General features: G+C 41.9%; 1 protein-coding gene across 23 annotated transcripts in view; it reads right to left on the reverse strand.

The window, feature by feature from the left end:
• Nucleotides 1–11,936, reverse strand: part of CAMK2G (calcium/calmodulin dependent protein kinase II gamma) — a 227,593-nt gene extending 215,657 nt beyond the window's left edge. For 15 of the 23 annotated variants that reach the window (XM_063434886.1, XM_063434884.1, XM_063434879.1 and 12 more), the window contains exons 1-2: nucleotides 11,753–11,935; nucleotides 3,917–4,011 (exon numbers count right to left, since the gene is read on the reverse strand). In XM_063434886.1, coding sequence (XP_063290956.1) covers nucleotides 3,917–4,011; nucleotides 11,753–11,817 — 160 coding nt within the window. In that variant the 5' untranslated portion in view covers nucleotides 11,818–11,935. Of the gene's footprint in view, nucleotides 1–3,916; nucleotides 4,012–11,752 lie in introns of all 23 variants that reach the window. The other 8 variants (XM_063434892.1, XM_063434889.1, XM_063434891.1 and 5 more) reach the window with 2 other exon arrangements.
• Between the last annotated feature and the right edge of the window lie 278 nt (nucleotides 11,937–12,214).

The following is a 12,214-nucleotide window of genomic DNA, read 5'->3' on the forward strand; positions in this document are numbered from 1 at the left end:
AAGGCCTTTCTTGGCCAAAACATATCTTAACGGCAACTAATAAAAGTGATTTCTTGCAAAATCGTCTCACGCAACATCTTTTTTCAATACTATTCCAATGATACACGGTGGGATGGCAGTGCGAATTCCAAAAGATCAGATAAAATAATTTTACTGAAATCTGAAATGCATAGTATGAGACAAAAAAAAATAAAAGTGTTTCTAGCAACTGGGTTTACAATAAAATGTTTTGAGATATATTCCATTTATTCTGTGATAGTTGCTACATAGTAAGCTTTGACAACCTTTGCCCAGTCAAGGCTTCTCACAGCAAGATCCTTGTTTTCACATGCAGAGGATACAGAGGAAACCCAAACTAAGTAACACTGTATCAATTTCACGTGAACAAAAATAATAATTAAAAAAAAATGGTTCCCAACAGTGTAAGAATGCCAGTTGCTGACTGCCGTTAACGCATGCCCCCTAGCCATATAAGCTATCTGGCCACAAGTGTTTGAATTAATCTTCAAAAGATGTTTGTAACTTTTACACCACCAGTGGAGTGCATCATTTTTAAGATTGATTATACTAAAGAAACAAAAAGAATAAGTGTCAATAACAGAAATAAAAATAATGAAAGTGAAAATAATGAAAGTTTTTATTTCTTGAAAGCAAAACAAAATGAAATAACTACCTGGAAACAGATTCTTAAATTGATAAGATTTTCAAAAAGCCAAGAATGTGAAAGCCATTATTGTATCCGTTGTAAATAATGTGTCAACTCACTGCTATGCCAATAATCAGTCTGCTCAGGTATCGAAACACAAGGAAAAAAAACTTTCACGAAAACAGAGGCCTGAAAATGACTTTGTCTGTTAAAAGGTAGTTGTAATTAGCAGTAATTATTATTTATGTTTGTTTGGGATACACTAAGGATAGAAAAGGGAATTTTAAAACCGCCCTCCTGCTCTCTGCTGACTTGCAAAGGATTCCATGACTGTTATTTTCCATCAAGGGATGTAACAGCACACAATGGCAATTTATTTTTTCTTCACACATATTGTACGGGCACAGTGATCCATCAAGGCTTGGATAGAAAGTTTGGGCCTCCTTTATAGAAAATACTGTTGCCTACTGTAAAACCTTTGACTGTGTGGCTGTATGTATTCAAAAATGCAAAATTCCTACTTGGTGAACTCTCCTACTCCATCAAAAGTGAAAAATGAAATGTTACCCTAGTGTGCAGTAAATAATCTAGACCAGGGGAAAGCAACCTATGGCATGTGTGCCATGCACGGCACTCAAAGCGTTTTTGCATGGCACTCAGGGCTGCTAGAGGCAAACAGGCCTCTCTGTCCTTTCAGGAGTCCCAGTGAAACTTCAGATATCTGCTAATACGGAAAGGTGGTGAAGAACAATCCTCAGTTTATGCATTGCAGCACGTAGAGGAAGTGATTTCAGATCACTTAATTCCAGCACTTGTGAATGTGAATCCACACTGGAGTAGAGCAGCCCGCAGCTGCTGTTGCAGCTCCTGTCCTTGACCTGTACCTGGCCAGCCTGGTTCCCACTGGAACCCAGGGAAGCCACCCACACTGCTAGATATACACAGAAATGCAGAATAACCCTCCCCTTATACAAATAATACAAACAGCCTACACACAAACATACACACAATCCCTACAAACTCAACACCACTAACAATCCACATACATGCACACAACCCCACATGCAATACCCCAAACAGCCCCTCACATACACACACACTACCAAACACACAATGTGACATATCCATCCACACACAGTTCCACAAGCAGCACCTAATACACAGCCCACATTCATAGGTATCATACACAACACCACAAACTACTTGTAAACATATGCAATGTAATAGCTCATATACGCACAAATACAACGATACAAAACAACTGCAGTATAAATAACACAAGCAGAATACGGCAACATACACACCTCAATTTTTAGGACCGGCATGCTATGGGACATCACATTCTTATTTTGGCACAGTGCTGCTAAAAGGTTGACTACCCCTGATCTAGACTATATCACTATAGTTGCTGCTAAACTACAATGTCTGACAAATCTAGAGCATCTGATCAAGAATTATGGACCAACTGTATAGCACGACAGAATAGATGAGGTCTATATAAATATAGAGAAGTATTAATTCCTCATTCTCCAATCAATCCTTTAATGATAAAATAAAAGTATGTTTAACTAATTTGTTACAGTTTGTTAATATGAGCACAGACTCAACCCTCCTCTGTAGCATTACAAAACAAATTAACAAGGGGAATCTGAATACAAGATGTCTCGTCCAAGAGTTTTTCCATACAGGGTCATTAAAGCCAACGAAAGACCAGCAAATAAGAAAAAGAGAATTGACCAACACTAAAAACAGCAACAACAAAAAAAAAGCAATGCAAACTTTGTAACATTAAACAGGTACCTCCACAGTTTCAGTTTTGTATGTATGGAAATCTATAATGTACTTGTAGTTGTAGCAAGATCTAACATTAATAAAGTGACTCAAGTTCAAATATTTCAGATAATAGAGAAACCGATACAAACAAAAAGTACCAAAAAACAAAACAAAAACAAAAACAAACAAACAAAAAAAAAATCGGCAGATATCAAAACGAAATTATTTTTTATTGAACTGTAGTGCGAGCATATATAATTGTGCTGTACAGGTGTATCAGCATTCCAGGAGTGCATAATTGTAGTACTGTCACTTTTAATTGCTCCAGGCACCAACTGTCTTGTTGGGGTTTGAATTTAAAGAAAACAGACAGAGAAAAGTAGAGCATATAAAACGTAACATAAACTTTATTCCTCTACATAAAATGATGCTTACTAAAGCGATTGTGAGTAAATTAAGGATGAAGTTTAAAACATTCTATGAAGGAATGGACTTTGGAGATTTTCACTTCAAAACCTTGATCAAGAAGTCATATTGTGGACTGTGGTGAAATTAATTTTGAAGATTAGAAAAAACTCTTGTTATCTCAACTATTTGGACTTTGGTCACTACGTCAATACCTGATCTCACAAATCTATATATAAATACATACAAATATAAAAAGCATTTTTTTTGGGGGGGGGGGTTTGACTATTCCAATTGCCAAGAAAAATAAAGTGATTTCCAACAGCAAGAGACAATGCCAGAAAAGTTGCTACACAGGAAACTGCAGTGCACCACTGCCAGCAGCATTGAGAGTACAAGTGTTACTAGTCTTTTGAGACAAATTTTTTGAAATTAATCATTTCGACACTTTTAGAGATTTCCTTCTTCATGTTGTACAGAAATTACAACCAGATACCAAATATATATATAATTTGTTAACATACCGAGGATATCCATGAGTAAGCAAACCCAGAATGAACAGCATATTTGCATGCAGGGTATTGAGTTAAGAGCAAGCTCGCTAAATACCTGGATTACATTTTGATCTCTAATAAGTCTAAAAACGTATACTTTTGTTTGGAATTTTGCAACATTATTGTATAGATTTGTTTTAGTCAATATTTTTGTAATGCACAAACAAAAAGTGGAATTATTTTAAAAAATTGTGCATGTCAAAGTAGAAAAGGTAGGGCCACAAAACCAAATTTTATGAAGGCAATACTTTTGAAATTAAATAACAAGCAGTGTTAATCAAGTAACATATGTCACTGTCACACCACCATGCCATAACGGCTTCATTACGTGCAGAACAGAGCAGAGTTGTGCAGCCTGCAAGCTGTTTAACTACATATTCCATCATCCCGCCTCTCATGGGCAGTGTACTCCAACAACACCTGGAGGTTGCACAAGCCTGTGCCAGAGCAAAATTGAAAGTGGGGAACTGGCGGAACCATACAAGCGGTTGAGAGTTTCTACTCTTTTCTTTTAGGAATTTAAGAGAATGAACCTTACCGCGAGCAGACAACTTTTTGGTGTTGATAATCTTTGCGGCATACTCCTGGCTGGAAGATTTCTTCACACATCTTCTTACTACAGAAAAGGCACCCCTTGAAAAAAATAAAGACAATATAGAAAACAGTTGAGAAATCATAACAGGAATAAATTCTAGAACATATTTACATGTAATTTAATACCGGATTTAAAATAAGGGCACTATAGTTATAGCATCTATGTCTTTCACAGGTACATTATCAGAAATCATAGGATAGCTACAGAGTAGTAGATCTACTACAGAGGCATCATTCAGTGACATGGGGCAGACATGTGTACCATTCCTCTGGATGTCGTATTAACCTCTACAAACACCAAGCGAAAATGCAATAAAAAGCCAGGTTAAAATTCTTGGTTGGTTAGCTGGTTGGCAACGTTAGTGTCGCAAGGCAGCTTGTGTATCAATCTTTACACCATTCACCAGCAGTAATATATATTATTTGGTAAAGATTGCATGTTAACCTTCATAGGTGGGTAAAATACATTGGTTACACCAGGGTGGATAGAAGGTAGCTCCCCAGATGATGTGCAATATTCTAAAGGTTAGTAAAGAATCATGGCTGTTGTTTTACAACATCTATGTGTGTCTACATCTTACCTGCCTTTCACTAAAAGGAGATTAGTTCAGACTATTTTGTCTTTGACCATAACCACATTAGTAATTTCAAGTGGTTATGGTGCCTGGAGTCTGTATATGCATAGCATTTTGTTATGAACGCTGTACATGGTGCCGCTAGTGTATCTCTGCCTCCAGCAGTGTAATTGGGGCAGAACAAGGAATTCCAGGCTAGCTAATGTCTATTCTGTACATATTCGATGTCTGACATCAAAACAAACTGCATGAGGGTGATTAAATGGTACAGCCCCTATCCCTCCATGTCCTCCCCTCTGCCCGTTCTCCCCCCTAAATCTCTTTAGTGGGGAGGTAGCCAGAAGAGGATCAGGCTGCAGGGAGAACTTAAATATTGTGGGGCAGGATAGGAAGAGTTGCTTTTGGTTTTGCTTGGACTTTTAAATCTCCAACAAATTAAATAATCAGGAATATATGTAACCATATAGGGAAAACTCTCACAGACACTGATAATTCATCATTTCCACTTTCATATTATCAATGTGAATTATCAAGCTTGGGTGACAGCCTTTGAGAGTTTTGAAGATGGCTTAGCCTAGCATTTTCAGCCTATCAGTGTCACCCAGGCTGAACAAAATTTAAATTGTTAAAGTTGAAGTGTTAATTTCACATTGTCAATACAGCCAAGATAGGAGCAGTACCTGGGAGCCATATGATTTCCTATTTGACCATGGTAATCTCCAGAACATGTTAGGCAACAACCACCACAGTGTGCTTAGAATATCCTTTTAATCCATGCTAGAATAATTTGAACCGCTAATGTAGAATCCACTTGTCACCAAGATGGAATCTCATTCAAAAGAAAACCCTAGCCAACTATGCAACTTGCGGATTGCTAAAATAAAAATACGGTAAGAAGAAAAACCGAAAGATCAAAACATACATATTTTTTTATTATTTGAATTTTTGAAAAAACCCACCCAACTACCAGTACATTGACTACTAAAGGTTAATTTTTATTTATGTTAATATGCACCTTGCAAGTGCCAATCACATAAGAAATAAACCACCTCGAACAGTCAAATGACTTAATGATTTTGATATTAAATTTGAAAGGAACTGATTTGTAGGTCTTTATCTTATTATTGTTCTATTACTGAGACCATCAAGAAAAAGAACAAGCTTTTAAGGTCCATTGCAAGCCTGCAGATATAAGGATTATTTAGCTATATATTGTATGAGCTGAAGCTAAGAGCCTCGTAGACCAAGGGTGGCTGCAAATCCTTTGTCGACTTGCCCATAAGTTGCTCAACTGCAGCCTCCATGATGCTAAGCCTGACTTAAAGTATCGTGGGAGCTTTAGTTCTTCAACAAACAAGGATCTGCAAATTTGAATGACAGACTTCAGCTAAAGTAGGGATAAAAGAAAAGTCTTCTAGCACATTGTAATTTAAAGGAACACTGTGGCATATGAATTTTGCTATACTGTACAGCTAACTATTTAGCCGACAGCTCCCCCCTCCTGTGTGCAAGGAGCTTATTTACATATTAGACCTTACTGCATCGCTCTCTGTGCAGTCGCCCCAATGCTTTCCCATATGGATACATTGTTAGGCTAGGGCACAATAAAGGAACACTATACTGTTAGGAATACAAAACTGTATTCCTACCAGTAGGGTCCCTCTGTCTCTACATTCCCTTTTTCCCTCCACTTACCTGATTACAGGCTCCTCCCACATCGACATGCACATGCGCGTCAAGTACACGCATTACGGCTTCACTAGAGGAATGCAATGAATCAATGCTTTCTTATGCGGTTTTTGAAGGCACTTGATGTCCTAATGCAAAGCGTGTGGATGTACAGCATTGTTTCACAGAATAAAACTCTGTGTAAATACAGGAAACACCTCTTGTCTGGCACTAGAGGCAGTGTTAACACTAGCTTCTCTAGAATTTAAATGTTTTACCTTGCAGGGCTAAGGGGACAGTGACACTGCATCTAGACCACTTCAATAAGATGAAGTGGTCTGGCTGCCTGTAGTGTCCCTTTTATCTATAATGGTTCGGTTGACTATTGTGTTTCTTTAAAGATCCTTCTTATGATAAAGGAATACTTCAAGTTCCATAATCACTACTGCTTCTACTAGCGCGAAAAAAACAAGATCTCCGTTAAGCCATATCAAATATTACATTGCATAATAGGGAGCAGTGGACTATTTTGTTTTTAAAATAGAATGAAAAAAGAAGATATTAAGGATATAATTATTAGTAACTTGAAACCATACAGAATATTACAGAAGCAGCGCACACCCCGCATCAGGCACATGAATGCTATCAGCCAAAAATGGGCATTCTGGTTAACCCGTTTCCCTGGGACCTCAAAGCACAATTGTTCCGGCACTGAAAAGTTAAGGCTACTGCAACAATTTCTGATAATGACAAAGCAGAAAAGATAAGCTCTACCCAACACATGAGCAAATGAGCAACTAGCAGCAAGGTCTGGGGGTTAGCAACAGATGTTTACAGCTTTCTGTCCCTATGCTAACAATGCTCCCACCCCACCATGTTCAAGACAAGCCTAACAAGGACAGACAGTCAATGAGAGCAGAACAAAGACCGCAAAAAAAAAAAAAGAAAGGGGGGAGGAGAGGGGGGGGATTTGACAACTAAATTCTGCAATGCAGTTATCAAGAGGATCTGCTAAAAATAAATACAAATATTTATTTATAAAAAAAAACAAAACAGATTTACACTGACACCTGCTCTTAACTCCTTTCAAAGAAGCAGAGCGGTTAACATATTGCAAAGCAATACGCAGCTGATCATTTTAGCATTGTGTACTAAAATCCAAAAATTGCTTGGCTCTATGTATGCATGCGTTTGCTTACATCAAGTATGACTTCCTTGTCTAGCTGGCTAGAGGGCTAAGCAGACAGATGAACAGTAGCGTAGTAGTTATAGGTTTAGGGTATGATTGGACAACATATTTAATCTATACATGCTGCAGATTCCAACAATAGTTGTCTGTGGATCATGGGAGTTTTTGTCTCAAAAAAAGGGCATGAAAGGAGTAACAATTATTTTTTACTAGGGATATCTATGTTGAGTGCAAGTGAAACAAATGCGTATCTGACAAGGGTAATTATAATTGTGTTCCCCAAGAGACTTCAGGAGATTAAAAAAGGGTAAAAAAAAAAACCTGTTAGAAGTTGTGCAAAAGGTTTTGCGGTCTATCAATATTTTATTTAAACTGCTTTAACCCCTTAAGGACCAAACTTCTGGAATAAAAGGGAATCATGACATGTCACACATGTCATGTGTCCTTAAGGGGTTAAATATTGTCTGCCTTATACCATGAGCTTAAATCTTTAACCTCCATGTCCTCCATCTCATGCTTGCACAACATGCGTACCTTTTTCCTTCCCTTCCTAGAACACACAAAGTACAAAAACCCCAGAGGGCATTGGATCTTTTCCTAAACAGATACTATGTTTAAAATACAGGCTGGTGCTTGTGCACCCAAACTTCTAAAAAGAGAAAAACAAAGAAAGAAATACACGGTGCGTAGACACTTCTTAAAATGAACGTGAATGCCTATTTGGGCAGTGATAGTGCAGCTGGTGCATAATGTACCCAACACACCAATCCTTCGTCCCCCTTTCTATGGCTTTTGCATCCTGGTACAGATATTCTAGAACAGCGATGGCTATACTATGGTACTGCAGCTGTTGTGGACTCTGTTTCCCACCTTGCCCATGGAACAGGCTGGCTGAGAGTCAAATGAAAATAGTACACAAACGGCTAAAGTTTAAAAAGTTAGACATAACTAAATGAGAGTATTATAGAAATAAAATAAATTTGCCCAAATCCTGGCACAGAACCAGTGTTTTAATCCCACTGCCTAGATCAGTGTTAACATAGTAAATAGAATTTGATGGCAGATGCAAGCTATTAAACAATCCATCCTGCTGTTTTGTTTTTTAATTATTTCTTAGTAGAAACACATGCTTTATTTTAAAACGTTGAGTGTTGTCCCTAAAGCAGCTATTGACCTAATAAGCAGATAAGCATCAACTACACACATGCTTTTCTTATCATGATAAAGAGTTACTACTAGAACAGCTAAGGTCCATAGGTAACCTGAGCCGGAATCTGGTACACAGTACACCTAACGTATCAGGCATCTCGCTCACTCCCCCCTCCCCCCCCCCCCTCCCCACGCCGCCAACATGGCTGCAAATTATAATGGTGCATTATAGGATTCTGTCATGGAGTTGAAATTGCCCTTTGTGCCAGTTTGCCAATGCCTCAATATCTATGCAGAAACTGCCCTTTTCTGATTGCTACCTTGTAATCCAATGCCCAGCCTTCATTAATTTAAAGGGACACTATAGTCCCAAGAACCACTACATGTTAATGTAGTGATGCTGGTGTCTATAACCTGCTCCTGCAGGCTGTTCAATGTTAAAGCTGCTTTTTCAGAGAAAAGGCAATGTTTATGTTGCTGCCAAGTAACACCTCTAGTGGCAGTCACTCAGATGTCCACAAGAGGTGTTTCCTAGTCCAGCGTGCAGCACTGGCATTCAGCGTCTCCACGTTCTGCAGGGTTAAGACAGCCACTAGTGGCTGTTTTCCAGAGTGCCGCTAGAGGCATTTCCTGCATTCCATGAAACAATATTGGACATCCTCCTGCTTTGCATGAAGATGTCTGCGTCTTCAAAACACCCACAGAAAAGCATTGATTCTATGCTTTTCTATGGGAAAGTTCTAATGCGCGTAAGGCGCGCATGCTCACTGGGTCCTCCGTCAGCATGACATCTCTGGAGGCGGAGACATAGCCCTTGATGAGGGACCTTGGAGTTGGAATTAAGGTAAGAGTTAAAAGTTTATTTTTTTAACCCTTTCAACAATGAAGTGGGGGCGGCGGAGAGACACTCTAGTATTAGGAATACAGTTATGTATTATTTTAAATCTCTTGTTACTACAATGTCACTTTATAAGCCCCCATTACAACACAATGTGGCTGTTAAGACAGCTCTACACCTCGTTAAATCTGGCTGTCAGGCAAGTGTTACTCTTCCCTGCTGAGTGTCAGTGTTACTTTGTCTAGTGATGGACAAGAGTTGCCCCTTCCTCTGTGCTGTCAAGCTAGAGTTACCCACCCCATCATATGTCAGGGCAATATTACTTCTATTCAACAGCTGCCACTAAAGAGATTTCTTATAAAAAGCTCAATGTTATGCTGCACTCCTCAGCTGTCAGGACAGTTACCTTGCTCTCCCCAATTCTGAGGACACTGTTACCTTGCTCTCCCTATTTCTGTGAAGACAATTACACTGCTCTCCCCAGCTGCTACGGTAATTTTAACCCCAATATATAGAGTACAGTTTTACCCTGCTGTCGTTAATTCTGGGGACAGTGTCACCCTGTTCTTCTCAGTTGTCAGGAAATTGTCCGGCTCTCCCTAATTCTGATGACAATGTTACCCTGCTCTCCCTGGCTGTCAGGACAATGTTACCCTGCTATTCCAGTTTTGATGACAATGTTAACCGACTATCCCGGCAGTCAGGATATTATCACCATGCTACCCCCAATTCTAAGGACAATGTTACTGTACTCTCACAGGCTGTCAGGACAATATTATACCCTGTTCTCTCATGCTCCAAGGACAATATTACTCTGCAATCCCAGCTCTAAAGGGCAATATTACTCTGCAATCCAAGCAGTATCCCAGCTGTGAGGACAATGTTACCCTGATACCCTAGCTGCGAGGACAATGTTACCCTGATACCCTAGCTGCGAGGACAATGTTACCCTGATACCCTAGCTGCGAGGACAATGTTACCCTGATACCCTAGCTGCGAGGACAATGTTACCCTGATACCCTAGCTGCGAGGACAATGTTACCCTGATACCCTAGCTGCGAGGACAATGTTACCCTGATACCCTAGCTGCGAGGACAATGTTACCCTGATACCCTAGCTGCGAGGACAATGTTACCCTGATACCCTAGCTGCGAGGACAATGTTACCCTGATACCCTAGCTGCGAGGACAATGTTACCCTGATACCCTAGCTGCGAGGACAATGTTACCCTGATACCCTAGCTGCGAGGACAATGTTACCCTGATACCCTAGCTGCGAGGACAATGTTACCCTGATACCCTAGCTGCGAGGACAATGTTACAATGGTACCCTAGCTGAGAGGACAATGTTACCCTGGTACCCTAGCTGAGAGGACAATGTTACCCTGGTACCCTAGCTGAGAGGACAATGTTACCCTGGTACCCTAGCTGAGAGGACAATGTTACCCTGTTACCCTAGCTGCGAGGACAATGTTACCCTGTTACCCTAGCTGCGAGGACAATGTTACCCTGATACCCTAGCTGCGAGGACAATGTTACCCTGATACCCTAGCTGTCAGGACAATGTTACCCTGATACCCTAGCTGCGAGGACAATGTTACCCTGATACCCTAGCTGCGAGGACAATGTTACCCTGATACCCTAGCTGCGAGGACAATGTTACCCTGATACCCTAGCTGCGAGGACAATGTTACCCTGATACCCTAGCTGCGAGGACAATGTTACCCTGATACCCTAGCTGCGAGGACAATGTTACCCTGATACCCTAGCTGTCAGGACAATGTTACCCTGATACCCTAGCTGTGAAGACAATGTTACTCCTCCTTCACGCCCTGTCCCCAGGTGCCCGAGCTATGTACTATCCCCATTGTGTCCCCCCAGCAGTCAGTCTTTGTGTGTCCCCAGCAGTCAGTCAGTGTCCCCCCCAACAGTCAGTCAGTGTCCCCCCCAACAGTCAGTCAGTGTCCCTCCCCAACAGTCAGTACTTGTGTGTCCCCCCACAGCAGTCAATCTTTGCCCCCCCCCAGCAGTCAGTCTTTGTCCCCCCGCCCCCAGCAGTCAGTCTTTGTCCCCCCCAAGCAGTCAGTCTTTGTCCCCCCCCAAGCAGTCAGTCTTTGTCCCCCCCAAGCAGTCAGTCTTTGTCCCCCCCCAAGCAGTCAGTCTTTGTCCCCCCCAAGCAGTCAGTCTTTGTCCCCCCCCAAGCAGTCAGTCTTTGTCCCCCCCCAAGCAGTCAGTCTTTGTCCCCCCCCCACGCAGTCAGTCTTTGTCCCCCCCCCAAGCAGTCAGTCTTTGTCCCCCCCAAGCAGTCAGTCTTTGTCCCCCCAGCAGTCAGTCTTTGCCCTCTTGTCACAGAGCTCCTTACTTGCCCAGCTCCTCATACAGCTGATATTCGTCCGTGAAGCGGGTGCAGGTGGCAGTGGTGGCCATACTAATACCGGGGGAGCTTCTCTCGCATCGGGCGGGCTGCGGGCTGTCAGCTAGGAGGCAGTGAGATCTCCTCTCCTTCTTCCTCTGCGTCTCTCCCTCCTCCTCCTCCTCCTCCTCCTCCGGGGCGGCTCCTGCTCGGCCTCCCTCCCGCTCCCTCCTCCTCCTCCCCCGCTGCCGGCCTCTGGGCGCCTCCGTCTGTCTGCTGCCCCCTGCCCTGCCCCTGCCGGCGGTGAGCACTGGGAGCTGCTGTCAGTGTGCTCCTGTTGTGCCCTGTCTGCTGGCTGGGGGGCTGGGGGGGAGACAGGCAGCGGCACTGCAAGACTTCTCTGGGACACGCCCCCCTTCCTGCGGACTCCCAGCTCGGGTGGGGGGGTCACTGAGTGGGGGGGGGGCAATG

The sequence above is a fragment of the Pelobates fuscus genome, chromosome 10 (assembly GCF_036172605.1).
Source record: "Pelobates fuscus isolate aPelFus1 chromosome 10, aPelFus1.pri, whole genome shotgun sequence".
In the NCBI taxonomy this organism is placed as follows: Eukaryota; Metazoa; Chordata; class Amphibia; order Anura; family Pelobatidae; genus Pelobates; species Pelobates fuscus.